The sequence below is a fragment of the Anomaloglossus baeobatrachus genome, chromosome 5 (assembly GCF_048569485.1).
Source record: "Anomaloglossus baeobatrachus isolate aAnoBae1 chromosome 5, aAnoBae1.hap1, whole genome shotgun sequence".
NCBI classification, from domain to species: domain Eukaryota; kingdom Metazoa; phylum Chordata; class Amphibia; order Anura; family Aromobatidae; genus Anomaloglossus; species Anomaloglossus baeobatrachus.
The window spans coordinates 592,018,268-592,043,357 of NC_134357.1; the positions used below are offsets into that span (position 1 = coordinate 592,018,268).

The 25,090-nt window shown below is 52.3% G+C and overlaps 2 protein-coding genes across 5 annotated transcripts in view; one reads left to right on the plus strand and one right to left on the minus strand.

Annotated features, from left to right (window-relative positions):
- On the plus strand, positions 1 to 17,480 carry LOC142312512 (uncharacterized). Of its 2 annotated transcripts, XM_075351476.1 has the most exons (13): positions 1 to 106; positions 5,056 to 5,697; positions 7,411 to 7,524; positions 7,664 to 7,723; positions 7,808 to 7,940; positions 12,921 to 12,977; positions 15,305 to 15,361; positions 15,438 to 15,497; positions 15,563 to 15,622; positions 15,745 to 15,819; positions 16,073 to 16,240; positions 16,309 to 16,365; positions 16,917 to 17,480. In XM_075351476.1, exons 2-13 carry the CDS (start codon positions 5,065 to 5,067, stop codon positions 17,216 to 17,218), a joined length of 1,776 nt encoding a protein of 591 aa, XP_075207591.1. In that variant the 5' UTR covers positions 1 to 106; positions 5,056 to 5,064; the 3' UTR covers positions 17,219 to 17,480. The 2 variants fall into 2 exon arrangements, with proteins under 2 accessions (XP_075207591.1, XP_075207592.1); XM_075351477.1 differs by lacking the exon at positions 15,438 to 15,497.
- Positions 17,460 to 25,090, minus strand: part of SPAG9 (sperm associated antigen 9) — a 26,051-nt gene continuing 18,420 nt past the window's right edge. For 2 of the 3 annotated variants that reach the window (XM_075351468.1, XM_075351467.1), the window contains exons 22-27: positions 23,994 to 24,165; positions 23,791 to 23,904; positions 23,391 to 23,429; positions 20,857 to 21,033; positions 20,632 to 20,775; positions 17,460 to 20,541 (exon numbers count right to left, since the gene is read on the minus strand). In XM_075351468.1, coding sequence (XP_075207583.1) covers positions 20,423 to 20,541; positions 20,632 to 20,775; positions 20,857 to 21,033; positions 23,391 to 23,429; positions 23,791 to 23,904; positions 23,994 to 24,165 — 765 coding nt within the window. In that variant the 3' untranslated portion in view covers positions 17,460 to 20,422. The remainder of the gene's footprint in view (positions 20,542 to 20,631; positions 20,776 to 20,856; positions 21,034 to 23,390; positions 23,430 to 23,790; positions 23,905 to 23,993; positions 24,166 to 25,090) is intronic. The other variant, XM_075351470.1, reaches the window with a different exon arrangement.

A 25,090-nucleotide genomic window follows, 5' to 3' on the forward strand; every position in this document is an offset into this window, starting at 1 on the left:
CTCCATTAGCTGCGCGCTGTGAGGTGCTGTGTGCGGCCGCTGTCTCCTCCGTCCGCTCCGGGATCCTCCGCTGCACCGAGTCCTGCGCCTCCGGCTCCACGGTCAGGTGCGTGTTATCAGGGCGCAATGCACGCGCAGCACCACTAGTCCCAGCATGTCAGCCCCCCCCATAATGACAACTGGATGTCACGTGTGCAGAGCAGAGATATCAGACGCTCCATATCCGCACTGATCGCTATACATTATATATCCTCACTGATCGCTATACATTATATATCCTCACTGATCGCTATACATTATATATCCGCACTGATCACTATACATTATATATCCGCACTGATCGCTATACATTATATATCCGCACTGATCACTATACATTATATATCCGCACTGATCACTATACATTATATATCCGCACTGATCATTATACATTATATATCCTCACTGATCGCTATACATTATATATCCGCACTGATCGCTATACATTATATATCCGCACTGATCACTATACATTATATATCCGCACTGATCGTTATACATTATATATCCGCACTGATCACTATACATTATATATCCGCACTGATCGCTATACATTATATATCCGCACTGATCGCTATACATTATATATCCGCACTGATCGCTATACATTATATATCCGCACTGATCGTTATACATTATATATCCGCACTGATCGCTATACATTATATATCCGCACTGATCGCTATACATTATATATCCGCACTGATCGCTATACATTATATATCCGCACTGATCGCTATACATTATATATCCGCACTGATCACTATACATTATATATCCGCACTGATCACTATACATTATATATCCGCACTGATCACTATACATTATATATCCGCACTGATCGCTATACATTATATATCCGCACTGATCACTATACATTATATATCCGCACTGATCGCTATACATTATATATCCGCACTGATCGCTATACATTATATGTCCGCACTGATCGCTATACATTATATATCCGCACTGATCGCTATACATTATATATCCACAGTGATCGCTATACATTATATATCCGCACTGATCACTATACATTATATATCCGCACTGATCGTTATACATTATATATCCGCACTGATCGCTATACATTATATATCCGCACTGATCGCTATACATTATATATCCGCACTGATCACTATACATTATATATCCGCACTGATCACTATACATTATATATCCGCACTGATCACTATACATTATATATCCGCACTGATCACTATACATTATATATCCGCACTGATCGCTATACATTATATATCCGCACTGATCACTATACATTATATATCCGCACTGATCGCTATACATTATATATCCGCACTGATCACTATACATTATATATCCGCACTGATCACTATACATTATATATCCGCACTGATCGCTATACATTATATATCCGCACTGATCGCTATACATTATATATCCGCACTGATCGCTATACATTATATATCCGCACTGATCGCTATACATTATATATCCACAGTGATCGCTATACATTATATATCCACAGTGATCGCTATACATTATATATCCGCACTGATCACTATACATTATATATCCGCACTGATCGCTATACATTATATATCCGCACTGATCGCTATACATTATATATCCACAGTGATCGCTATACATTATATATCCGCACTGATCGCTATACATTATATATCCGCACTGATCGCTATACATTATATATCCGCACTGATCGCTATACATTATATATCCGCACTGATCGCTATACATTATATATCCGCACTGATCGCTATACATTATATATCCACAGTGATCGCTATACATTATATATCCGCACTGATCGCTATACATTATATATCCACAGTGATCGCTATACATTATATATCCGCACTGATCGCTATACATTATATATCCGCACTGATCACTATACATTATATATCCGCACTGATCGCTATACATTATATATCCGCACTGATCACTATACATTATATATCCGCACTGATCGCTATACATTATATATCCACAGTGATCGCTATACATTATATATCCGCACTGATCGCTATACATTATATATCCGCACTGATCGCTATACATTATATATCCGCACTGATCACTATATATCCGCACTGATCATTATACATTATATATCCACAGTGATCGCTATACATTATATATCCGCACTGATCGCTATACATTATATATCCGCACTGATCACTATACATTATATATCCGCACTGATCACTATACATTATATATCCGCACTGATCGCTATACATTATATATCCGCACTGATCATTATACATTATATATCCACAGTGATCGCTATACATTATATATCCGCACTGATCACTATACATTATATATCCGCACTGATCACTATACATTATATATCCGCACTGATCACTATACATTATATATCCGCACTGATCACTATACATTATATATCCGCACTGATCACTATACATTATATATCCGCACTGATCATTATACATTATATATCCGCACTGATCACTATACATTATATATCCGCACTGATCGCTATACATTATATATCCGCACTGATCACTATACATTATATATCCGCACTGATCATTATACATTATATATCCACAGTGATCGCTATACATTATATATCCACAGTGATCGCTATACATTATATATCCGCACTGATCACTATACATTATATATCCGCACTGATCACTATACATTATATATCCGCACTGATCGCTATACATTATATGTCCGCACTGATCACTATACATTATATATCCGCACTGATCGCTATACATTATATATCCGCACTGATCACTATACATTATATATCCGCACTGATCACTATACATTATATATCCGCACTGATCACTATACATTATATATCCGCACTGATCGCTATACATTATATATCCGCACTGATCGCTATACATTATATATCCGCACTGATCGCTATACATTATATATCCGCACTGATCGCTATACATTATATATCCGCACTGATCGCTATACCTTATATATCCGCACTGATCATTATACATTATATATCCGCACTGATCGCTATACATTATATATCCGCACTGATCGCTATACATTATATATCCGCACTGATCACTATACATTATATATCCGCACTGATCGCTATACATTATATATCCGCACTGATCGCTATACATTATATATCCGCACTGATCGTTCTATATCCGCACTGATCACTATACATTATATATCCGCACTGATCGTTCTATATCCGCACTGATCGCTATACATTATATATCCGCACTGATCGCTATACATTATATATCCGCACTGATCGCTATACATTATATATCCGCACTGATCACTATACATTATATATCCGCACTGATCGTTCTATATCCGCACTGATCGCTATACATTATATATCCGCACTGATCGCTATACATTATATATCCGCACTGATCGCTATACATTATATATCCGCACTGATCACTATACATTATATATCCGCACTGATCGTTATATATCCGCACTGATCGCTATACATTGTATCTCCGCACTGATCACTATACATTATATATCCGCACTGATCACTATACATTATATATCCGCACTGATCACTATACATTATATATCCGCACTGATCGCTATACATTATATATCTGCACTGATCGCTATACATTATATATCCGCACTGATCGCTATACATTATATATCCGCACTGATCACTATACATTATATATCCACAGTGATCGCTATACATTATATATCCGCACTGATCGTTCTATATCCGCACTGATCGCTATACATTATATATCCGCACTGATCACTATACATTATATATCCGCACTGATCACTATACATTATATATCCACAGTGATCACTATACATTATATATCCGCACTGATCGCTATACATTATATATCCGCACTGATCGCTATACATTATATATCCGCACTGATCGTTATACATTATATATCCGCACTGATCTCTATACATTATATATCCGCACTGATCGCTATACATTATATATCTGCACTGATCACTATACATTATATATCCGCACTGATCGCTATACATTATATGTCCGCACTGATCGCTATACATTATATATCCGCACTGATCGCTATACATTATATATCCGCACTGATCGCTATACATTATATATCCGCACTGATCGCTATACATTATATATCAGCACTGATCTCTATACATTATATATCCGCACTGATCGCTATACATTATATATCCGCACTGATCACTATACATTATATATCCGCACTGATCTCTATACATTATATATCTGCACTGATCGCTATACATTATATATCTGCACTGATCACTATACATTATATATCCGCACTGATCGCTATACATTATATATCCTCACTGATCGCTATACATTATATATCCGCACTGATCGCTATACATTATATATCCGCACTGATCGTTATACATTATATATCCGCACTGATCGCTATACATTATATATCCGCACTGATCGCTATACATTATATATCCGCACTGATCGCTATACATTATATATCCGCACTGATCGTTATACATTATATATCCGCACTGATCGCTATACATTATATATCCGCACTGATCGCTATACATTATATATCCGCACTGATCGTTATACATTATATATCCGCACTGATCACTATACATTATATATCCGCACTGATCGTTCTATATCCGCACTGATCGTTCTATATCCGCACTGATCGTTCTATATCCGCACTGATCGCTCTATATCCGCACTGATCGCTCTATATCCGCACTGATCACTATACATTATATATCCACACTGATCGTTATACATTATATATCCGCACTGATCACTATACATTATATATCCGCACTGATCGTTCTATATCCGCACTGATCGTTCTATATCCGCACTGATCGTTCTATATCCGCACTGATCGTTCTATATCCGCACTGATCGTTCTATATCCGCACTGATCGTTCTATATCCGCACTGATCGTTATACTCCGCAGTCTGTGGAGCATTGCTTGCTGGCTGGGGTCGTCCTCCCCGATCGCTGACGTCTCCTCTTCTTCCAGGTGGGGGCGATGCCGAGCTGCATAGTGAAGGGCTGCACCCACTACACCGGGATGAAGGCCTCTAACCCGCTGCTGACCATGCACGTCTTTCCCCGGGAGCTCGGCCGCATTAAGCTCTGGCTGCAGCAGATTGGACAGAATTTCGGGGACCTCGACAATTTTGCGTCCAAGGTGTTTACGGAGTCGAGGACGGGGAAATATCGCATCTGCTCCGCTCACTTTGCTCCGGGCAGTTACGCCTCGCAGGGGAGCCGGATTGTGCTGAAAGCTGACGCCGTCCCCACCCTGTTCCCCGGGATTCACTCCAGACCCCCGCCGGACTGGAACAAGAGGCCGGAGACCACCGGTAAAAGTGACAATATGGAGACCTCAACGGGGAAAGCCCCCGGACAAAAACCAGCGGACAACATGGACGGCAGTAAGAGGCTGCAGGAAGGAGCGCGCCGGAGCCAAGGGGCCAAGCAGGGCCGCACCCCGGGGTCCGCGCAGGAGCAGCCACTGGACGTCAACGGTAGACTCACGGGCCTCAGCAAGGACCCCAAAACCAAATTCGACGAGCTCAGCCACAGCTGGTCCTTACAGATCCCGGCCAGCACCGCCGAGGAGAACAGACGCGCCCTGTGGTCCCTGGAGAACGTGATGGTGAGCAAGTAAGAGGGGGCAGCTCTCGATGGCGGAGCCATGCTCTGGGGTGGGGGCAGGTTTCGGTGGCGGGGCCGTGCTCTGGGGTGGGGGCAGGTCTCTGTGGCGGGGCCGTGCTCTGGGGAGGGGGCAGCTCTCGGTGGCGGAGCCGTGCTCTGGGGAGGGGGCAGCTCTCGGTGGCGGGGCCGTGCTCTGGGGAGGGGGCAGCTCTCGGTGGCGGGGCCGTGCTCTGGGCAGGGGGCAGCTCTCGGGGCCATGCTCTGGGGAGGGGGCAGCTCTCGGTGGCGGGGCCGTGCTCTGGGGAGGGGGCAGCTCTCGGTGGCGGGGCCGTGCTCTGGGAAGGGGGCAGCTCTCGGTGGCGGGGCCGTGCTCTGGGGAGGGGGCAGCTCTCGGTGGCGGGGCCGTTCTCTGGGGAGGGGGCAGCTCTCGGTGGCGGGGCTGTGCTCTGGGGAGGGGGCAGCTCTCGGGGCCATGCTCTGGGGAGGGGGCAGCTCTCGGTGGCGGGGCCGTGCTCTGGGGAGGGGGCAGCTCTCGGTGGCGGGGCCGTGCTCTGGGAAGGGGGCAGCTCTCGGTGGCGGGGCCGTGCTCTGGGGAGGGGGCAGCTCTCGGTGGCGGAGCCGTGCTTTGGGGAGGAGGCAGCTCTCAGTGACGGAGCCGTGCTCTGGGGAGGGGGCAGCTCTCGGTGGCGTGGGCGTGCTCTGGGGAGGGGGCAGCTCTCGGTGGCGGAGCCGTGCTCTGGGGAGGAGGCAGCTCTCGGTGGCGGAGCCGTGCTCTGGGGAGGAGGCAGCTCTCGGTGGCGGAGCCGTGCTCTGGGGAGGGGGCAGCTCTCGGTGGCGGAGACGTGCTCTGGGGAGGGGGGCAGCTCTCGGTGGTGGGGCCGTGCTCTGGGGAGGGGGCAGCTCTCGGTGGCGGAGCCGTGCTCTGGGGAGGGGAGGCCTCGGTGGTGGGGCCGTGCTCTGGGGGGGGGGCAGCTCTCGGTGGCGGAGCCGTGCTCTGGGGAGGGGGGGCCTCGGTGGCGGAGCCGTGCTCTGGGGAGGGGGCAGCTCTCAGTGGTGGAGCCGTTCACTGGGGAGGGGGCAGCTCTCGGTGGCGGAGCCGTGCTCTGGGGAGGGAGCAGCTCTCAGTGGCGGAGCCGTTCACTGGGGAGGGGGCAGCTCTCAGTGGCGGAGCCGTTCACTGGGGAGGGGGCAGCTCTCGGTGGCGGAGCCGTGCTCTGGGGAGGGGGGGGGCCTCGGTGGTGAGGCCGTGCTCTGGGGAGGGGGCAGCTCTCGGTGGCGGAGCCGTGCTCTGGGGAGGGGGGGGGCCTCGGTGGTGGGGCCGTGCTCTGGGGAGGGGGCAGCTCTCAGTGGCGGAGCCGTGCTCTGGGGAGGGGGCAGTTCTCAGTGGCGGAGCCGTGCTCTGGGGAGGGGGCAGCTCTCGGCGGCGGAGCCGTGCTCTGGGGAGGGGGAGGCCTCGGTGGCGTGGCCGTGCTCTGGGGAGGAGGCAGCTCTCGGTGGCGGAGCTGGGCTCTGGGGAAGGGGCAGCTCTCGGTGGCGGAGCCGTGCTCTAGGGAGGGGGCAGCTCTCGGTGGCGGAGCCGTGCTCTGGGGAGGATAATTGTACAGATAAGCTACCGCTTATCCCCAGATCTCGGCTGGGATTGGTCGGGTCAATGTCCACAGTGACGGATTTGTCCCCGTTCTGGCGGTAAATGACTTCTTCCTCTGTGTTTCAGGTCGCCCTCCTGCAGCATTTGGCAGAGGCTCCTCTCACCTCCCGATCCCAGAAACAGAAGACGACCCGACTGCTGAACCAGACCGCCGAGATCGTGTCCGTGCTGACCGGGGAGGTGAGACGGACATGGGGGGGGGGGGGACAAGGGGGGGTGTCACTCATGGATGGGTGGGGGGTATTATGGGGGGGTGGGGGTGTTTTGGCGCCTGTGTATAAGCTGTATCCCTCAAGCGCTGTGTCCTTACGTGTCGCAGGAGTGGACGGTGGTGAAGAAGAACTCACACATCAGCAAGTTTTACAATATGATCCGCGAGGTGAGTGCTGTCGGGTGGGCGCTCGGGGAGTGGCCATGTAATGCGCCAGGTGATGGAGGTGACCCGGGTGACTCTGCGTTTCAGGTTCCCATTAAGGTGGGAGATGTAGCAGTTTTCTTCTCCATGGATGAGTGGGATTATATCGAGGACCACGAGGGGCATTACAAGCACGTGATGGTGGAAGAACCAAAGAGCCCACAGTTTAACGGGAGTTCAGGTATGAGGGTGGGTGCGGCGCCATCTATATAAGGGGGAGGGGTAGGTGCTGCCGGGCGCCGTCTATATAATGAGGAGGGGTGGATGCTGTGAAGCAATAACCGACGTCCGTTGGTGCGCACTTGGGGGCTAAATGGAGGCAGCTATTCTTCTCTTGGGTCATGGGGCAGCTGAGCTCATCCGGGCGACGTCTTCTTCTGGATTGGGTACCAACTGAACAATACTCTGGGTTTTCTCCTCAGGCAATATCCCGCTTGTCTCTCCGCACCTGTGGCACAACCACTTCTTGGATCCCCTCTCAGACTGTCTCTGTCTTCACAGACACTTTCCTGCACTTTTTCAGTCCATGTTAAACTATACACAGCATTAAGGAGAGGGGAGGCGTCAGCCATTCCAACTCACAACTGGAACAGGGGCCATTGTTGCCTTAGTCACCAATAATATCTATTTCTGCGCTTGCCAGCACCTGCATATTACTCTTCCTGCACCAACAAACATTGCATCTATTTCAACACATATAACCATAAGACATGTATGACACACAGAGCTTTACACTTTCAAGTAGTCCCAAAACATATATTATGCAATGCACTTTAATACTACACAGCAGGAATGGGGGTATCTTGACTATCTCCTACACGCCTCCCTACTTAAAGATGGCCGTCCTTGGCCATGATGACGTAAGGGTATGAATCCGTCAAGGAAGCCTGCTTCTTCAGTGTAGCACCGGAGGGTATCTCCTACCCGAAACACATATAGTGGAAGAGAACAACATTGACAACGCCGACAACACAGACTGCTCCACATCTGACTGGTGGAACCCATGCGGTATCCCATGAGGGATCTCCGGAGGTCTAGATCTTCAGGCAAGACCTGATTGTCTCCCTGAGAAACAATCACTGGGATCTCAGGGAGGTTCAGCTGTTCCTCTTCGTGAGGCGGCAGTAGTGATTTGGCTGCGGCCACAATGGTGTCGTCAGGCTGGGAACTCTCAACTGCACTTGGAGCAGACCACCAGTCTTCATCACTATCACAGCCAGGTGGCACGGTCTCTGGAGCAGGGGCTGGCATCTCGGACTGTCTTAGTCGGGGGAGTTTCAGAGCGACAAGGCCTCAGCATGTTCCTGTGAAAGACGCGGGGATGAACCGCCCCATCTTCAACTTGAACCTTGTAGATGGGACTCTCGAGTACATCCGCTCTAGCACTGTTTAAGGCTGGATTTTCCAACCTCCGTCGTATAATCTGTAGACGTCGGCGGTGTTCTTTCACCCACGAGGTTGCTGTCCACTCGGTCAGATCTTTCGGCTGATCTAGATTCAGTTCAAAGATCTCCCGTCCAGTTCTCCCAAACAACAGCAGGTAGGGACTATACCCCGTAGCAGAGTGAACCCGGTTGTTGTAGGCCCACACCAATTCTGACTAGTCCAGCCAGCGCATCTTCTTATCTTCCTCCAAAGTTCTCAACATCTAGAGTAGCATTCAATTGAAGCAATCACATGCTCTATTGTCCTGGGAATGGTAGGGAGTGGTCCTAGACCGCTCCATGCCAAACAGGTGATATAGCTCTTCAGGAAACAACTGCCCTGGTCAGAATGGATCTTCTTCGGGCACCGGTACGCTAAAATGAAATCTTGACAAATGGCTCACGCGGCTGATTTGGCAGTCTGATCTCTAGCAGGAGTAACCACAGCAAATTTGGAGAAATGGTCCATAATGACCAAACAGTACTGTGGCCCCTGAGCAGAGTGTCCCACGAAGAGATAGTCAATCATCAGGACTTCTAGAGGTTTCTTTGTTTGGATGGACCGGACAGGTGCCCTCTGTTCGGTACTCTTGACGAGATCACACACTCGTCATCGCCGACAGCCTTTTTCTACTGCAGACTTTAGCCTGGGGTAATACACGTACAGCTGCAGCCAGTGGTAAGTCTTGACCAAACTAAAGTGGGCTCCAAACTCGTTAGCCTCTTTGATGACTTTGTACACCAAATCTTTTGGGAGGACCACCTGCCACCTCACTTTGGTCTTCTTGGGGTGTTGCTTTGTGCAGTAGAGCACAGCATCCCGGAGTTCCAATCGTCCCCACTGATGACGTATGCTCTTCATGTCATCATCGAGGCTATCCCTTTCTTCTTTGTTTGGGATCTGCTTCCGGGCTACCCATTGCTTTATCTGTCTCAAACCTTCATCTTTATCTTGAGCAAGCCCTCACTCTTCTTTAGTTTGCCCCAATGATTTAGTTAGTAAACACATCCGTCCCACCTGACAAGTCCGTCACAACTGGGGCCATGAGTTTTTGGAAATCGTGAGTATCTTCCTCTTCTGAAGCTTCATCACGGTCCCCTAAGGGAACCCCAATGGTCACTGTCGACAATCCATCTGCATTAGCATTTTCAACAACAGCACGATATCTGATACTGAAGTCGAATTTCGCTAGATGGGCCACCCACCGCTATTGTAGGGTGCTCACAATATTGTGTTCTGTAAGTGAGCCACGGGATTATGTGTTCGGACCTGTATCTTGGTCCCTGCCAGGAAGCCCGCAAATGTTTTGGTCATGGCCAACACGAAGGCCAACTCCTCCAGACGGAGGGAACTGTACTTACGGGGATTTCTTTCTGTGTCAAGTAGGGACCGGCTTGCATACGCTATCACCCTTTCCCGGCCATCTTGCTCTTGTGACAGAATGACTCCCAGGCTATGGAGGCTGCCATCGTTGTGCAGTAGGAAGGGTTTATCAAAATCCACATAGGCCAATATTGGTGCGTTGTCAGAGCATCTTTCAGGGCATGGAAGTCCTCATCTTGTTTCTGGGACCAGGGAATGGCTCAATTTTTCAGCACTACAGCTGTCCCCCACTGTAACTTATTCCTGGGGCCTGCCAACTTGACAAGTCCCTCACAAAGCGGCGGTAATACCCAGCTAGCCCTAGGAAGGTTTTTAGCTCTCTCAAAGTTTGGAGATTTGGCCACTGCTGGTTAGCAGCCACCTTCTCTTGGGATGGTAATACTCCATCTTGTGACACGGTGTGGCCTAGATACTTAATCTTCGTCTAGAAGAGATGACACTTCTTCGGTTTAACCCTCAGACTATGAGCCCGTAAGCAGCCGAGTTCCTGTCCCAGATGGTCGAGATGTTCTTAAAATGAGTTGGAACAGACAATGATGTCGTCCCGATCAATGAGGGTGGCTTCAAAGTTCAGGTCCCCCAAACACTTCTCCATCAGCCGTTGGAATGTACCTGGATTGTCGGACAGGCCGAACAGCATCCGATTAAACTCCTACAGTCCCATTGGGAGGATAAATTCGGTCTTCTCTTTGTCCCTTGCAGCGACCGGTACCTGCGAGTACCTACTCGATAGGTCAAGCATAGAGAAGTATTTCGCTGTACCCAATGCGGTCAGAGGCTCCTCAATTCAGGGCAGGAGGTTAGAGTCATGAACCGTACAAGCGTAGAGTTTCCTATAGTTCACGCAGACCCTCGCAGATCCATTTTTTTTTTTGTCTTGACGAAGACCACCAATGTCGACCAGGAAATCTAACTTGCTTGCACCACCCTTGTCTCCAGCATCTGCCCCAAACCGTGTCTTCACCTCCTGGTACCATAACATTCTCGGATCGGATGTATGTCACCCATCGGTATCTTGTGAGTGATGGACTCGGTACCTCTGAAGTGTTCAGTGTGGTGGGCGAATACAGCCGGGTTCTTCCATAGCATCTTTTCTAGTGCCTGCATGCACTCAGGACCATGGGACTTCTTGTCTACCCCCATGTGATCCATTCTGGGGACGGCTACTCTTCAGTGCCCTCCAAGACTTCTAGAATCCAGCCTGTGTCTTCCACCGGTGATGGAGACATCTCCTTTCTGCTCACCACCTCGCCTCGATGTAGATACACAAGGGTTAGTTCTGCCCCCGCTGCTAGCGAGACTTCTCTAGGACCCACATCCACAGCTCACAACGGGAAAAGTCTTTGGTCAACCACCACTAGGGACTGGGCTATCACCAGCTCCTGACCAGGCCTTCCTCTGACAAGTACCTCTTTTCCTTCTAGATTTTGGATTTGTTCCAGGGAGATATCACGCAAGGGCTACTGGGCAACAGGGAAAGGGGTATTTTGGAACGGGGTTAATACATAATTGAGCTATTTAGCGAACTACAACTATCACCCCAACTATCACAATAAAAACCTATACAACCAACTGCAGATAATATCCTTATACTTCACTATTCTGTGTTTTAACCTAATTGGCCTCCACTAGTGGGAACGTGCGGACACCGCACTCTATGGAAGGGAAATGGTCCTCTCTCGGGGTACGAAGTCTGTTGGTGCGCACTTCTCCGGGCAGCTTTCCTTCTATTGGGTCACGGAGCAGCTGGGCTCATCCGGGCGACGTCTTCTGCTGGGTCGGGTACCGACAGAGCAATACTCTGGGTTTCTCCTTACGCAACGTCCCGCTTCTTTCCGCTTCTGTGGCACAACCACCTCTTGAATTCCTCTCAGACGTCTCTCTCCTCACAGACACTTTCCCGCACTTTTTCTGTCCGGGTTAAACTACACAGAGTCTCTAGGAGGGGAGGCGTCAGCCAATCCAACTCACACCTGGAATAGGGGCCACTGTTGCCTTAGTTACTAAGTGTATCTATTCCCGTGCATATACTCTTCCTGCACCAACAAACCTCCCATCTATTCCAATACATATAACCGTAATACATGTATGACCCGCAGAGCTCACACTTTCTAGTCCTCCCAAAACATACATTATGTAATACACTTTAATACAACACTTAGTAGGAGTGGGTGTCTCCTGACCATCGTCTACAGCCATGCAACGCTGCCTATATGATGGGGGTGCTGCGTGGCGCTGCCTATATGGGGGGTGCTGTGCGGCGCCTTCTGTAGGGGTGGGATGTTGAGCGGCGCGGTCTGTGGGGGGGAGGGTTTTGCTGGAGTTTTAGCTTTTTTTTGTTTTTTTGTCCTAGATGGGACTAAAAGTAACTGTTTCCTGGAAACGCAGAGCGAGCGGAGGCCGAGCGGAGGTAAGTGCACAGCGGGGTCCTGCGGCAAAGTCTCCCCAGAGTATTCAGGGCCGAAGTCTGTATACACGGGAGCGGCGGTGCTGGGCGCGGTCTGTATACACGGGAGCGGGCGGTGCGGTCTGTATACACGGGAGCGGGCGGTGCGGTCTGTATACACGGGAGCGGGCGGTGCGGTCTGTATACACGGGAGCGTGCGGTGCGGTCTGTATACACGGGAGCGGGCGGTGCGGTCTGTATACACGGGAGCGGGCGGTGCGGTCTGTATATACGGGAGCGGGCGGTGCTGGGCGCGGTCTGTATACACGGGAGCGGGCGGTGCGATCTGTATACACGGGAGCGGGCGGTGCTGGGCGCGGTCTGTATACACGGGAGCGGGCGGTGCAGTCTGTATACACGGGAGCGGGCGGTGCGGTCTGTATACACGGGAGCGGGCGGTGCGGTCTGTATACACGGGAGCGGGCGGTGCGGTCTGTATACACGGGAGCGGGCGGTGCGGTCTGTATACACGGGAGCGGGCGGTGCGGTCTGTATACACGGGAGCGGGCGGTGCGGTCTGTATACACGGGAGCGGGCGGTGCAGTCTGTATACACGGGAGCGGGCGGTGCGGTCTGTATACACGGGAGCGGGCGGTGCGGTCTGTATACACGGGAGCGGGCGGTGCGGTCTGTATACACGGGAGCGGGCGGTGCGGTCTGTATACACGGGAGCGGGCGGTGCGGTCTGTATACACGGGAGCGGGCGGTGCTGGGCGCGGTCTGTATACACGGGGGCGGTGCTGGGCGCGGTCTGTATACACGGGAGCGGGCGGTGCGGTCTGTATACACGGGAGCGGGTGGTGCTGGGCGCGGTCTGTATACACGGGAGCGGGCGGTGCAGTCTGTATACACGGGAGCGGGCGGTGCTGGGCGCGGTCACCAGTTTTGCAAGGGATGAACACTCCCATCCTGTGTCTACAGCTCCTGTGCAGACCAATGTATCCGTATAGTCCCTGCAGCCTCCTCTGGGGGGGCGTAGCGGTCAGTGCAGGTGTTGGGGGAGGGGGGTACGTGCAGTGGTCGGTGCAGGTGTTGGGGGAGGGGGGTACGTGCAGTGGTCGGTGCAGGTGTTGGGGGAGGGTGGTACGTGCAGCGGTCAGTGCAGGTGTTGGGGGAGGGGGGGTACGTGCAGTGGTCGGTGCAGGTGTTGGGGGAGGGGGGTACGTGCAGTGGTCGGTGTTGGGGGAGGGGGGTACGTGCAGTGGTCGGTGCAGGTGTTGGGGGAGGGGGGTACGTGCAGTGGTCGGTGCAGGTGTTGGGGGAGGGGGGGTACGTGCAGTGGTCGGTGCAGGTATGGTGGGAGGGGGATTTGGGAGGTACGTGCAGTGGTCGGGGGAGGTACGTGCAGTGGTTGGTGCAGGTATGGGGGGGGTACGTGCAGGTATGGGGGGGGTTACGTGCAGTGGTTGGTGCAGGTATATGGGGGGGGGTTACGTGCAGTGGTCGGTGCAGGTATTGTGGTTGGGGGAGGTACGTGCAGTGGTCGGGGGAGGTACGTGCAGTGGTTGGTGCAGGTATGGGGGGGGGTACGTGCAGGTATGGGGGGGGTACGTGCAGGTATGGGGTGGGGTACGTGCAGGTATGGGGGGGGTACGTGCAGGTATGGGGGGGTGGGGTACGTGCAGTGGTCGGTGCAGGTATGGGGGGGTGGGGTACGTGCAGTGGTCGGTGCAGGTATGGGGGTGGGGGGGTACGTGCAGTGGTCGGTGCAGGTATGGGGGGGGTGGGGTACGTGCAGTGGTCGGTGCAGGTATGGGGGGGTGGGGTACGTGCAGTGGTCGGTGCAGGTATGGGGGGGGGGGGTACGTGCAGTGGTCGGTGCAGGTATGGGGGGGGGGGGTACGTGCAGTGGTTGGTGCAGGTATGGGGGGGGGGTACGTGCAGTGGTTGGTGCAGGTATGGGGGGGGTACGTGCAGTGGTCGGTGCAGGTATGGGGGGGGGGGTCCGTGCAGTGGTTGGTGCAGGTATGGGGGGGTACGTGCAGTGGTCGCTGCAGGTATGGGGGGGGGGGGTACGTGCAGTGGTCGGTGCAGGTGTTGGGGGAGGGGGGGTACGTGCAGTGGTCGGTGCAGGTGTTGGGGGATGGGGGTACGTGCAGTGGTTGGTGTTGGGGGGGTACGTGCAGTGGTCAGTGCAGGTGTTGGGGGAGGGGGGTACGTGCAGTGGTCGGTGCAGGTATGGGGGGGGTACGTGCAGTGGTCGGTGCAGGTATGGGGGGGGGCTCACCTGTTCAGCAGCACCCCCTGGTGTCGGGGGACAGTATAACCCTTGCTGTCTCTGTGGCTCTCAGGTGACGTGGACTTCGGGGATCACCTGGACTATGTGCAGACCCCGGCGTTACACACAGGTGAGGGGCGCTTATACGGGGGGCCGGGGTATATCTGGGCGCCGGGGGCTTTTGCTGACAGTCTGTCTCCCCTCAGGTGCAGAGATTGGCGGGAGCAGTAAAGCCATCGAGGTGCTGGAGATGAGCTGCTCCTCAGGTGATGAGCTGCGGGCTCCGGGGGTTATTCTGACTTTCTCTAACTCCCGATGTTTCTCTACACAGATGACTTTATTGAACCATCAGCGGAACCCCCCCAGAGTGAAAGAATGGGCTCTTCCTCAGGTATAAAGCTCAGGGTGTCAGCGGGCCGTACCACTGTGTGGGGGGGACCCCACCCCTATATATTGCACCTCCTGCGTGACCTGATGGGTGGAGTTGTACACATCGCACCTTGTATCTTACAGGAGACAAGGATGATGAGGACCACCTGGCCGATCCCCAGAGCCCCCCGCTGTCCCCACCATCCCGCCCACAGACAGGTAAGTCAGCGATGGGACCAGGAGGCCACCATCATTAGAGGCTGTAATGGGCTGAGCGCAGTACCTCTCCCGGCCTGTGCACCAGAGGGGCGCTGTGTGGGAGAAAGCTGAACCCAATCATTTATAGTGGGGGTCTCTGTGATATGTGAGGGGTCTCGGGTACTTGGCAGCCTGTGACGTGTTGGGTCCGAGCCCACCTGCCGGAGTCAGTGCCAATATGGAGGCTGAACCGCCAAGTCTGGTATTCTTTTAGTGAAACAGAAAGAAAAAACAAAAGATGATGATGATAAAGACGACGATGAAGACGGTGGTGATGATGAAGACAGTGGTGACGGTGACAAAGAAGGTGACGACGACAATGATGAGGAGGAGGATGAGAACGCTGAAGACGAAACCACGACAAAGCCGGCTCCTCCTGCAGGTAAGAGGTGACCCGGCCCTGGTGAGGCGAGGAGAGTCTGCTCTTATACCTAATATTTCTCTATGCAGATAACTCCACCGCAGATCGAGCGCCGGACCCCCCGAAACCCGCAGAGCCGCCCTCAGGTAATGGCTGTTGTATGGATGCAGGGTGATGCTCAGGGTGTTAAAGAGGGGCGGAGGGCTGACGCTCTGGGGGGGCGGGCGTGCGGAGGGGCTGACGCTCGCGAGGGGCGTGCGGAGGGGCTGACGCTCGCGAGGGGCGTGCGGAGGGCTGACGCTCGCGAGGGGCGTGTGGGGCGTGCGGAGGGCTGACGCTCGCGAGGGGCGTGCGGAGGGCTGACGCTCGCGAGGGGCGTGCGGAGGGCTGACGCTCGCGAGGGGCGTGTGGGGCGGGCGGAGGGCTGACGCTCGCGAGGGGCGGGGGGGAGTGGTGGGGCGGGCGGAGGGCTGACGCTCGCGAGGGGCGGGGGGGAGTGGTGGGGCGGGTGGAGGGGCTGACGCTCGCGAGGGGCGGGTGGAGGGGCTGACGCTCGCGAGGGGCGGGTGGAGGGGCTGACGCTCGCGAGGGGCGGGTGGAGGGGCTGACGCTCGCGAGGGACACTTCCTTGAGATCAGGTAAGGAAGTGTAGTAGCGGTAGTAATAACGTCCTCATCCCGTTGTTCCTGTGCCGCAGCGGATGCTATGGACGAGTCCTCCATTTCGGAGCTGTGGATCGCTCAGGACGGCACAACTTCTTCAACGTGGATACCCCAAGACGACCCCAGACCCAAAGGAAGAAATTGCTTTAAATACGGTAAACACGCGGGCAGGATCCAGTGTCCGGTCAGCCTATCGGGCACCACTATCTTATTACCGGAGCTGCCCCTGAAGGTGGCGGAGTACAAGCACCGCTGCGCCCTGTGCGACCTCGCCTTCCCCGATAAATACGAACTGGACCTGCACCAGATGACGCACAGTAAGAAGCAGCGGCTGTGACCGCGGACAGAGACTTTTTATAACGGACGGTCATTATTAATAAACTGTTTGTGGCGGGCTACGGCCTGAGCTAGGAGACAGATGAGACCACCACGGAGGGCGCAGCCGGATCGGTGACATCTGCCCCATCATCATATAAGCAGGACGGGATGTCGTGTCCCTGCAGCTTCGCTGTTGTCAGCCATCGCTTGTTGCTCCTTTATTTTTGGCAACAGTTTTGTTTTTTTTTTATAAAAACTTTCATTAAAATTTTTTTATTAAATTCGTTTCCATTTTTTATTATGTAGAAGGCGACAAATCCGAATGCGAGCGGTGGAGTCGCGGCTGTGAATCGGTTCATATACATATTTATAGATATATTTACACACATACAGGTCATGTACAAAGCTACATTCTACCCCGCGGCTCCGACCATGGAAATAAATATGTCCCTACCGTACAAAAGGTGCCAGGAGGCTGCTGCTCGAGCCCAGGAGACACCGGCAGCACTGGACATTGCTAGGGATGTCGCCGCTGGTTTTCTCCTTTGGTACATTAGGAATTTCACTGGAATAAATATCAAATCGCGCACAGAATGTGGACACAATCCAGATTATAAAATAAGTCTGAGCAGGTAAGCACGGGATCTCTAGGTATATACATACGGGTTAGTGTTTCAGGCTCTTATATAAAAAGTTATCTTATATATAAAATACAGGCAGGACGCGAGTCATAAAAATGTGTGAAGAAAAAAAAAACAGCCGCAGCGGAGTATGGAACAAAAGGAAGAACGAGCCGGACTGGCATGAAGAGGAGGAGACGGGAAACCAGTGGTGTAAAAATCTGGACCGACAGGAGGAGGAGAGAATCCGTGGTGGAAAGAGATGGACTGGTGGAGGAGAAGGCAAGAAGCTATGGTGTAAAAAAAAAAAAAAAAAACATAGCAAGAGGAGGAGACTGGAAATCCATGGTGGAAAGAGCTAGACCATTGGGGGAGGAGAGCATCTGTGGTGAAAAGAGCTGGACCGTTGGGGGAGGAGAGAATCTGTGGTGGAAAGAGATGGGCTGGTGGGGATAAAATCCATGGTGTAAAAACCCAGACTGACAGGAGGAGGCAATGAGAATCCGTGGTGGAAAGAGCCAGACTAGCATGAGGAGAGACTCCGTGGTGGAAAGAGCCGAACTGGCATGAAGAGGAGGAGACAGGAAAACCGTGGTGCAAAAATCTGGACCGACAGGAGGAGGAGAGAATCTGTGATGGAAAGAGATGGACTGGTGGAGGAGAAGGCAAGAAGCTATGGTGTAAAAAAAACCAAAAACATAGCATGAGGAGGAGACTGGAAATCCATGGTGGAAAGAGCTAGACCATTGGGGGAAGAGAGAATCTGTGGTGGAAAGAGATGGACTGGTGGGGAGAAAATCCATGGTGTAAAAACCCAGACTGACAGGAGGAGGCAATGAGAATCCATGGTGGAAAGAGCCAGACTAGTGTGAGAAGGAGCTGGACTGGTGGTGGAGAAGAAAAGAAGCTGTGGTGTAAAAAACCATAACCGCATGAGGAGGAGAATGGAAAGAGCTAAAACCGTTGGGGGAGGAGAGAATCCATGGTGGAAAGCTGGACCATTGTGGGAGGAGAGAATCTGTGGTGGAAAGAGATGGACTGGTGGGGAGAAAATCCATGGTGTAAAAACCCAGACTGACAGGAGGAGGCAATGAGAATCCATGGTGGAAAGAGCCAGACTAGCATGAGGAGAGAATCCGTGGTGGAAAGAGCTGGACTGGCAGGGGGAGGAGGCAAGCAGCTGTTAGAGCAGCAACAGCAGGAGGAAGCATAAATCCATGGTGTAAAAACCCAGACAGAGGAGGCCGTGAGAATCCGTGGTGTAACGAACTGGACCAGCAGGGGTAGGAGACCAGAAGCTGTGGTGTAAAGAATCGGAACAGCATGAGGCAGAGACGAGAAATCCGTGGTGTAAGGCCAAAATCACACTTGCTAGTGCCTCGCGCGAGTCGAGTCTCTCATGGTAGAACCCAGCTTGGCCGCACACTCCCCTGACAGGAGCGGGTCGGTTGCATGTATCTCTATGCAGCTCAGACGCTCCTGTATGCATAGTGTACGGCCATGCCGGGTGATTCAATGAAAGACTCGCGCAAGTTACACGCGAGGCACTCACAAGTGTGACTCCGGCCTAAAAGTGTAGATCAACAGGAAGGGTGTAAAGAGCTAGACCGATGAGGAGAGAATTCATGGTGGAAAGAGCCAGAATGGCAGGAGGAGGAGAGAATCTGTGGTGTAAAGAGCCAGACCGATGTAAGGAGGCGGTGAGAATTTGTAGTTAAAGAGCTGGACCAGCAGGGTAAGGAGGACAGAATCCGTGGTGGAAAGAGAGGGACTGGTATGAGAAGGAGGCAAGAAACTGTTGAGTAAAGAGCCAGAGCGGCATGAGAAGGATGTAGGAATTTGTGGTGAAAAGAGCTGGACTGACGTGAGGGGGAGGAGGCAGGAATCTGTGGTGTAAAGAGCCAGCCCGGTGTGAGGATGTGAGAATCTGTGGTGTAAAGTGCTGGACGCGGCCCGAGGACAATACTTCATGGAATTATACTGACGCGGTTTATGCAAAAATTTTAAGAAAATAGAGAAAATATTTTTTTTTTCTAAACTTCTTTTTGGTAACTCAGATTTCGTTTTCCATTTTTATATTACACCGCACATCTTCAAGAGGCAAAAAAAAAAAAAAAACAACTTTTTTTTTTATAGGAGGGGGGGAGGGGAGGAAAAAAAAAAGAAGGAATGATTTTTAGCAGCAAAATTAGAGAAGACGTAGAACCGGCCGCCCCCCGTAATCTTCATCATATTCTTGATTGGAAACCGCCACATGAACCCCCGACCCTCTGATCTGTCCACATACAAAACTCCAGGAGCGAAACGCTCGACCATCTGAGCAGGAGAAATGGGAAAAGTGCTTCCCCATCCGGTTAGAAATCATTAGAAGGTGACGCATCTGGTGGAGACGTGAGGCCATGGGGGGCGTCCGGCGGATTTTACACTGCAGTGCAAACTAAGTGCCCCTTACTGGAGCGCCTGGTTGGGTGCGTTTCATTAGGCCGCGAAAATCGCGTTGTTTTTACAGTCATTAAAGTGTTAAAATTGCAGATAAAAGTAGAAAAAAAATAATAAATGATGGCAGCAGCAGATATATACATCATGCAGGCGGTGCGGGGGCTTCACTCGCTGCCGGCACACATGACTTGCCAGACGATGAGGTGACTCCTCTCCACTTTTGCCATGGAGGGCTCAAACTGTAAGGAGTCATCTAGACCTTCGGGTTCGGTGCCGTCGTCACCTGCGGAGAAGACACAGAGCCGCTGTAGTCCAGGAGGAGACTCTATAGTCTGAGGGTTGGACCTGTAGGGTTGAAGCCCACCATCCTTACCCATTCGGAAGTCGATGTACCCCTCTCCACCGCTCATCACCAGCATGAACTTCTGGCTGGGACCGCTCGCCTCCTGCTGGGCGGCTGTGCCTTTGTCTGCGGCCAGATCTGGAGAGCCACTGCCGGCCGGTGGGATCACCTGCCCTGTAAGAGCAGACGGCACCAGCGTGACCCGTGTTCTACGCGTTTTTCCCCGCACCCCTCCAATTTATTAAAATTAAGTACCTGGAACCGAAACAAAGAATTTGACGGCATCCCGGTGTCCGTGGAAGCAGAGCTGAGCGTGCGCCATAGAGCAGTACGGGATGAAGGTTCCCGGCGTGACTTTGTCGCTGTTCTCGTCCCCATAGACGCGGATGACGCTGCCTGGACGACTGCCGGCCGTGGACAGAGCTTTATTGGCTTGAGAATATAAAGAAACAAAATGGTAAAATATGGCTGTTCAGCGGGCAGAGATCTCCGGCAACACGTGGCGGGGAGGGAAACAGCATCAGTGTTTCAAGACGTGGCTTGAAATCATGAGAAGGGCATGCTGAGGACAGAAGGAAGGCGGGATGAATGTGCGATTTGTTCATCTAGCACCGGCCTACACTAGGGTGGGCACCTAGAACCAGCGGGGGTGCTAATGTCCGCACCGGTGATGTGCTGCCAATGGACAGGTCTGAGGACAAACCACCGAGCTGACGCAACATGAGGGGAGGGGTGCCAGGCTTACAGCCGGTGTGTCTCCTCCTCCCTCAAACTTGGGTTACATTCTTCCATCATGAAGATCTGACTGGTGTGTCGGCACAGGCACGGGACGCCGGACAGATGACCCTGGGAAATCAGTCATGTGAGATCCATGGTGCGAATCGCCGGCAGTCTCTTCCAAAATCTTCTGGATTACTTTTCTGGAAGCTTCGAGCCCACTGGACTCGTGATGGATGAAGAACCATCCAGGTTACAAAATCATCACCGACCACAACCTCACTCACATTGTCCTCCTCATTCACCACCATCCCTCAACTTTGTTTTCATCCTTCGCCATCCCCATTCTAGTCTTCAGCTATTGCAACGCTCCACCATCCTCACTGCAGTCCTCCAGCCACCACTATCCTCATAATCACTGCAGTGCTCCACCTTACACCTTCACCCTCCACCATCCCTCATACTCAGCCATCTTCATTTCTAATCCTCTACCTTTGGTCATCCCTCATTCTCACTTCTTTCCTTCAGCCATCGCCATCCTCACCCTCTGCTATCCTCATTGTAGTTCTCCACCTTCCGCTCAAACTCTTGCCCTTACTTTCCACCCTCCTCTTCATTACCATCCTCCACTATTCTCATTTCTGCTCCTCTACCCTTTGCCATCCCTTATCTTCCACCCTTTGGATTCTTCAGTCTGCCATCCATCACCTTCTGCCATCCTCATTGCAGTCGTCCACCTTCCTTCACTCTCATTCTTGCCCTCACCCTCATTTCTGATCCTCTACCCTCGGCCAGCCCTCATTTTCCACCCTCAGCAGTCTTCAGTCTCTACCATCCATCGCCTTTAAGCAATCCCAAATTCTCACCTCTCGTCCTCCCACATTCTCAATTCAGTCCTTCACCCTACTTCTGATCTTTAGCCATCGCAACACTGCTCCATTCTCATTGCAGTCCTCCACCTTCCTTCACACTAATTATTATCCTCAATTCTAATCCTCTACCCTCTGCCATGCCTCATTCTCACTTCAGTCCTTCAGCTATTCTCATCCTCTGCCATCCCTCATCTTCCACCCTCTGCAGTCTTCAGTCTCGGCCATCCATCACCCTCCGCCATCTTCATTTCTGATCCCCTACCCTCACTCTTTCCCTCACCCTGCATCATCCTTCATCCTCTCCCTCCACCATCCTCATTTCTGATCCTCTACCCTCTGCCATCCCTCATCTTCCACCCTCTGCAGTCTTCAGTCTCTGCCATCCATCACCTTCCACCATCCTCATGGCAGTCCTCCACCCTCACCCTGCACCATCCTTCATCTTCAGCCTTCACCATCGCTATCCCTCATCTTCCACCCTCTGTGGTCTCCAGTCTCTGCTCCACCCTCACTCTTGCCCTCACCCTGCACCATCCTTCATCCTCACCCTTCACCATCGCTATCCCTCATCTTCCACACTCTGCGGTCTCCAGTCTCTGCTCCACCCTTACTCTTGCCCTCACCCTGCACCATCCTTCATCCTCACCCTTCACCATCGCTATCCCTCATCTTCCACACTCTGCGGTCTCCAGTCTCTGCTCCACCCTCACTCTTGCCCTCACCCTGCCCCATCCTTCATCCTCAGCCTTCACCATCACTATCCCTCATCTTCCACCCTCTGTGGTCTCCAGTCTCTGCTGCCATCCATCACCTTCCCGCATTGCTCATTCTCCCCTTCCACCATCCTCATCCTCCGCCCCGCGTGCTGCAGGATTTCGCTAGCTGAAGACATGCTAGATTGACAAGACACATCCATTAGAATGAAGAAACGATGAGAGCAGGAGAAGATCTGAGAGGGGAGCGGTGCGGGATGAGAAGCTCCAGCAGATGACGGATGTGGTGACCAGTGGACACACAGCGACTACGGGATTAGCTGCGACACGAGGGCGCTAGACCGCCCAGCCGTTTAGTAATACGCAAGATTGCTGCCAATTAAAGGGGGGAGGGGGAGACGTCAAGAAGATGTCAGGAACATACAAAGGAGGGTGATCTATACAGCCAGGCTACTCGGAGAAGCCGGAGCGATGTGCTGTCACTTACCCCTTAACCCAAGTAACCGTCCCTGGTGCAGAATTACCGCTATAGTGAGACAGTAAGGGGAGGAGAAGTGTGAGAACCGGAGGTCACCAATCACCTATAACCCTGCACAGGGCGGGGGTCTCAGCGCAGCAGGACGGCGACCACCACCAGACCCCGGATATAAGAGAGCAGGATGAGCGCGGCATGTGCCCCTCCCCCGGCATCGTCCTCTATATACTACACAACGCTCAACACCCAAATTATAAACTGCAGCTAACAGACGGGGCTTCAGTTCTCACTTGCTGTCAGTGAATGGAAACCTGCACTGTTCACACCAGAGACGTAATACTGACAACACGGCATTAGATCCATGTAAGTGATGTATATAACTGTGCACACTCGCGGGGATGGGGGCACTTACTTTCAGTCAGGGGGATGGAGATAATGACGCCATTGCCGGTGCCCACCCACAGGCGGTTACAAGACACCATCAACGCGGTTATTCTAACGAAGGAGAAGCCGAGCTTCCCGGTGCCTGAAGAGAGACGAAGGGTGAGGAGCAAAAATCAAGAACGTTCTCATCGTATGGACCAAAAATGCGTCAGCCGAGGGCTGGAGACTCACCGAGCATCTTACTGACATACGGCTCAATGTCCACATCCTGCAAATGCTGATAGGTGTGAGCGTGGTAGAGCCGCAGCGTGGAGTCCAGCCGGATGGAGACCCAAACGCCGTCACCCACCCAGGCCAGCTGCCGCACCTGGCTCTCCTTCCGAGGATGAGCGTCAAAGGATTTCTGGAGGGAAAAAGGTGGAATCGCTGATCAGCGAGTGTCAACTCCGGACACCTCCAACCCAAACGTCACCCCCGCCACCATCTATACCACCAACAACTTCACCCCCTCCACAATCTATACCACCACCTCCAACCCCAACTTCACCCCCGCCACCATCTATACCACCAACAACTTCACCCCCGCCACCATCTATACCACCAACTTCACCCCCGCCACCATCTATACCACCAACTTCACCCCCGCCACCATCTATACCACCACCTCCAGCCCCAACTTCACCCCCGCCACCCCCAACTTCACCTTCGCCACCATCTATACCACCAACCCCAACTTCACCTCCTCCACAATCTATACCCCTACTGCCCCCTCCAACCCCAACTTCACCCCGCCGCCATCTATACCACCAACAACTTCACCCCCGCCACCATCTATACCACCAACAACTTCACCCCCGCCACCATCTATACCACCACCTCCAACCCCAACTTCACCTCCTCCACAATCAATACCCCTACTGCACCCTCCAACCCAAACTTCAGCCCCAACATCATCTATACCACCACCTCCAACCCCAACTTCACCTCCTCCAAAATCAATACCCCTACTGCCCCCTCCAACCCCAACTTCACCCCCGCCACCATCTATACCACCACCAACTTCACCCCCGCCACCATCTATACCACCACCTCCAACCCAAACTTCACCCCCTCCACCTCCAACTTCACCTTCGCCACCATCTATACCAGCCACCTCCAACGCCAGCTTCACCTCCCTCCACCAACAATACCCCTACTGCCCCCTTCAACTCAACTTCACCCGCTAATCCATCTATACCAACAAGACCAACTTCACCCCGCCACCATCTATACCACCACCTTCAACCCAAACTTCACCACCTCCAACTTCACCCCCGTCACCATCTATA

Bases quoted from the DNA above. Each gene is read 5' to 3' on its own strand.
- LOC142312512 (XM_075351476.1), top strand. From the start codon at position 5,065: ATGCCGAGCTGCATAGTGAAGGGCTGCACCCACTACACCGGGATGAAG. The intron at 12,978-15,304 runs GTAAGTGCACAG...TGTGGCTCTCAG, and splicing joins CGAGCGGAGGCCGAGCGGAG to GTGACGTGGACTTCGGGGAT. The intron at 15,498-15,562 runs GTGATGAGCTGC...TTCTCTACACAG, and splicing joins GGAGATGAGCTGCTCCTCAG to ATGACTTTATTGAACCATCA.